General features: G+C 55.0%; 1 protein-coding gene across 1 annotated transcript; it reads left to right on the top strand.

The window, feature by feature from the left end:
* Window positions 1-1,724: 1,724 nt before the first annotated feature.
* H310_12972 (hypothetical protein) lies at window positions 1,725-3,954 on the top strand (the record flags this gene model as incomplete). The annotated part of the gene is made up of 1 exon (XM_008880287.1): window positions 1,725-3,954. The coding sequence occupies one exon, from the start codon at window positions 1,725-1,727 to the stop codon at window positions 3,897-3,899; it is 2,175 nt and encodes a 724-aa protein (XP_008878509.1). The 3' UTR covers window positions 3,900-3,954.
* Window positions 3,955-4,631: the final 677 nt, after the last annotated feature.

Raw genomic sequence — 4,631 nt, 5'->3', positions numbered from 1 at the left:
GTGGTGTAGTCTAGGCGAATTCGTCGCTCTCGTAGTCCGCGCTTTCGTACTCGGTCAACTGGCGTGGGCTGGTCGTGTCGTCGGTTGCGGTCATGGGTTTGCCAGCTTTGGTGTTGTCGGTCATTTTTTGAGCAATGTTATCCGTCGTTGTATCGCTGAGCATGACTCCCGCGCTGTCACTGTCTGTCAATGCTCCAGTGGCTGTCCAACGTATTCCCCGCGGAGCTGTACCCGCAGCAACCCAACGATATCCGTCTCCTGCAGCTACGTATCGGCCACCCAAAGGCCCGATGCCTCCTGCAGCCCACAATGGAGCTCCGCGGTATCGAAGCCCTGCACGGTACTGTAGACCTGCGAATTGTGCGAAGTGGCGGTCGTCATTGTCCATGTCATCACTCCGAACGAGGCGACCCCCGCGGAGTCCCGCGCACCCACATCGATACGTTCGAGAATGCCACTCGGTGGTCGCAGGGGCACCTTTGACCGAGAGTGCCAGTGGGGACGCCGTCGACGACATCAAGGCCGCGAAAACCACGACCAAACAAGCAATTGCATGGTGCATGAAATACGTCATTGCGGGATACTTGTCGAATGCCCCACGCTGACACTAACTATCGAGAAAATCACTACATGTCTGGAAGACAATTGACTGGTGTTGACACAGCCAGTTGTGTCGCAATTTCCCGGCGTCACCAAGACACGACCTGACTACCGAAGTCGGAATCCAAGCACCAGGACACTCTGTGTGCTCTTGTACCACACTCGATTTCGTCAATGACCATGTCATCGCAATGAATTGCCCAACACAACACGGGACGTTGTGCATGTCTGCACCATTTGTTGCGTTCGAAGTCCTTGCATTGTGCAGTTTGGTTCAATTTCAACTTAAGCGGTGCGCGGACATGAGATGGGGGCTTGGAAGAACGAATACGGCATGATGGTGGCGATTGGCTGGTGGCTGCCATCCGCACAGAATTTGTAGGAATTGCGATTTTGTGTGCGAATGTAGCCTTTGAAATCTGCTCGCAACAACAGACTACAGTGAGCACACGTGTTGGCCTCGCCTGGGAGCGGTGCCATTGGACAGCCTATCCGTCGCACTTCCCGAGGAGAGGACACGCTACATCAGTCGATACCACGGGACTCCTGGAGCTGGGCTCTCGTCCGACCGCATTCGCGCCGACGGTCTTTCCGGCGCTGTGGGCTGGTTGCTGGACGTATCTGGGCACTTCTTCTAGACGAATCTCCAATATTCTAAGCCGCCCCCCAGAACAGGTACGTGGGGCTTCCGCATCAGATACGTACGTCCAACCTGTTCCGTCAGAAGCGGTGTACAGTGTGTACAACTCCCATGGCCACCTGTGAGACACACGGCTCAAAATGAGATGGCTACCTCGAACGGACAAATAGCAGTGCCAAGGCGACACTGATGGGAGACTGTTCGACCAAGTCGTCGATTCCGCTTCTATAGTGTCGCATGCAAGGGCAGCCGTGTTGCTCGGCGATTCGTGAGTCCCCGTCTGAGACCAACCGTACCAGATCCTGTCGCTGGATATATGTCGGATGGACCAATTGGATTGTCCATTCGCACAACTCCCTCCACCGAGTCCAACTGCTCGTGGGGGTCACCATGGGTGTAGTCTCACCCAGGGTTGCGTACGCAGCGAGTCTCGGTGCGCAGTTACAGTTCAATTTACCAGCACAGACCGCACTGTCCAAGGGCAATGCTGTTTCCAGCGAGTCGTGTGGTGGTGGTCGTGGCGATCGCAGCCTTGATCGTGACCGCGTCAGCCGCGTCGTGGTGCGGGGTCGTCGAAGCCAACACAGACTTCCAAGGCAACGACTTGACCTCTGTGCCCGCGGCCTCCGCTCAAGAGTGCTGCCCCCATTGCAGCGCCAACCCGAGCTGCACCGGGTTTGCCTACGCCTGGGGCACGTGCTACCTCAAGTACGGCGCCTTGGTTCGCATTTCAAAAGCCGGTGTGAGTGCTGTGGCAACGTCTACTGGTGTCGGATCGTGCACTGCCATTGAAGCCAACACGGACTTTCAAGGCAACGACCTGGACACTGCTTCTGCGAATTCTGCGCAAGAGTGCTGTCCGATCTGCAGCGCCAACCCGAGCTGCACTGGGTTTTCCTATGGATGGGGAACATGTTACCTCAAGTACGGCCCGCTAGTTCGCGTCTACAAGCAGGGCGTCAGCGCCAGCGTGGTCAAGCCATCGCAATGCGCTCAACTCCAACCAAATGTAGACTACAGCGGTAACGACATCGAGTGCACGCCGTCCATCGTCACGCCAGACGCGTGCTGCGCCAAGTGTGCGGCCAACAGCCAGTGCAAGCTGTTTGTGGTGTCGAAGTTTGGGTGCTGCATTAAGCACACCGCTGCCAATCGACAAGACAACCTCGACCCTTCGTGGAACGTCGTCGCTGCCTTTCGGACGTCGTCGTCCTCGCCGCTGACCGTAGTTGACGCCTCGACGTCGCCCGACGTGCGAGTGAACAAGATTGCGTTCTCGTTTGTTGCGGGCGCGCAATGGTTCCCCGCCACACAATTGGAGTCGACCTCTTTCCTGGAAGCAATGAACGCCACGATTTCCCATCACGTGCATGGCTCGGCACCTGAGCAATTAACTGTGTCCATTCAAGGTGGCGCCAACACCATCATGCCGTTCACGTCGGTGACATCGGTGGGGGAATGCGCGGCGCTTGTGGCGGCCCATGGCGAATCCTTCTTCACGTACTTGCCGGACAACGAGATTTGTTTGGGCCACCAGTTCCTCAGCTCGTCCGCGAAGACCCTCCTTCGCCAGCGCGCTACATTGCTTCCCACGTCTCCCGTTGTATCGGTGGCGAAGACAATCCCCGTCGACTTTGCCCTCTCGTCATCGGTGAATGGAGCCGACGACAGGGCATGCATGGCGGCGTGCGAAGCATCGACGCCAGCAGCGACTGCCTGCGCTGCAACCACCCGATCGTCGACAACGTGCACGTTGTTCGGACCGCTATTGTCTCGTTCCACGACGACGGTTGCTGGATGGCTGACGTCGCCGTTCGTGGCCACGGTCAAACCAAACCTGCCCGTGTTTGCCAACCCGACCAAAGTGCACATTTACACGACGGCACATCAAGACGACCACGAACTGTTTATGGCCAACACGTACCACTACAGCATCGCTGACGCATCGACGAAAGTCGTGTTTGTGTACACGACGGCTGGGGACGACAAGGACGCGCTCAATTCGTGGCGGATTGCTCGAGAGCGAGGGACGTTGGCTGCGTCGACGGCGTGGGTGGACAACATTGGCAAGTTCAACTCGAGTCCGAAGACCGAGACGGTGACCATGTTGAACCGCAAGATCGCCAAAGTGACTGTTGGCAACATGGTGCATTACTTTCTTCGTGTGCCAGAATTTGGCCAAGACGGACAGTCGGGATTCATGGAGCTCATGAACAACGTGCGCCCCGTCGCTCCCGCGGACGACCCGTCGAATCCGTATCCCAACCGCAAAGCATTTCAAGACGTGCTGACTGCGATTTTCAACGCTGAAACCAACGGTATCAAAACCATCCAGTTTCACGCGCAGGACCCTCAGGCAGAGGGCCCTGACCACCCTATGCACTATGCGTCGGGCCAACTCTCGTCGGACATTGTGAACGCCAACGCAAAGTGGAAAACGTGTGCACCGCAGCACTACTATTACGACTACCAGCGCTGGCTGTGGGACGTCAACGTCGATCGACCGGTCGTGTACGATCTCCAACGGTACGCCTGGCTGCGGATGAGCCAAGCCATCTACAACACCAACTCGTCCGTGATTTTTTGGTCGATACACTCAGAGAACCTTGGCCGTACGTACATTCGCCGGTCTATCAACGCAAACGCCGGGCCATGCTGATTGATACCTAACGTAAATGGGGTGGTAATATGACACCTCGGATTGTCTATGGGGATTTACGTGTGCAAGTGTTTGCAAATTGCATCTCGCACACGACATGTAATTCATCAGTTGAAAGCCGCCACTGCACCGTCAGCAAAACCTGTTTGATGGCAACTGGTCCACAACTGTCGTATGCTAATTGTCCTGTGTTCACTTCATCGTGACCACAAGTGACACTTCGCAGGAGTCAGCGAACTTAACAGCTCCAACTTGTTCCGACACTGTTCACTTTCGCCTTGGAGAAAGCAATGATGCCAGCGTCATGCGGCTGCAGGTACATGCGCAGTTGTACTCTCTTAAGACAAACGACTCTCGAATAATGGATCGAATTTTTTACAGTGCGCCTCCCTTCAGGACCTTTCCAATTGCCGGTTAGTCCGCGCGGACTGTACTCTTGAATGCCGTCCGAAGTATTTGGTAGCCAACTCGATGTTGCTTGCATGGCGAATACGGGCTTGCTTCTCGATTTGAAATGTTCATTAGGCCCCTAAACCAGATTCTGATAAAACAATTGAATACTTGTACCGTACTTGACATGTCTGTTGCGAAGGGAAAAAAACTGTAAATACTTATTCAATCAATATATTATTTTCTGCAATACTCGTTTGTAACCTATACCCATGAAAATTTATAAGTTCACAGTGATTTGCAGAAAGGTTGCAGTACCATATCCACGATGATTGGTAGAAA

Source organism: Aphanomyces invadans (genome assembly GCF_000520115.1).
Source record: "Aphanomyces invadans strain NJM9701 unplaced genomic scaffold supercont1.46, whole genome shotgun sequence".
Classification (NCBI taxonomy): domain Eukaryota; phylum Oomycota; class Saprolegniomycetes; order Saprolegniales; family Verrucalvaceae; genus Aphanomyces; species Aphanomyces invadans.
Note: the sequence above shows the minus strand (reverse complement) of the source record. Positions and strands in the feature narration are given on the sequence as shown.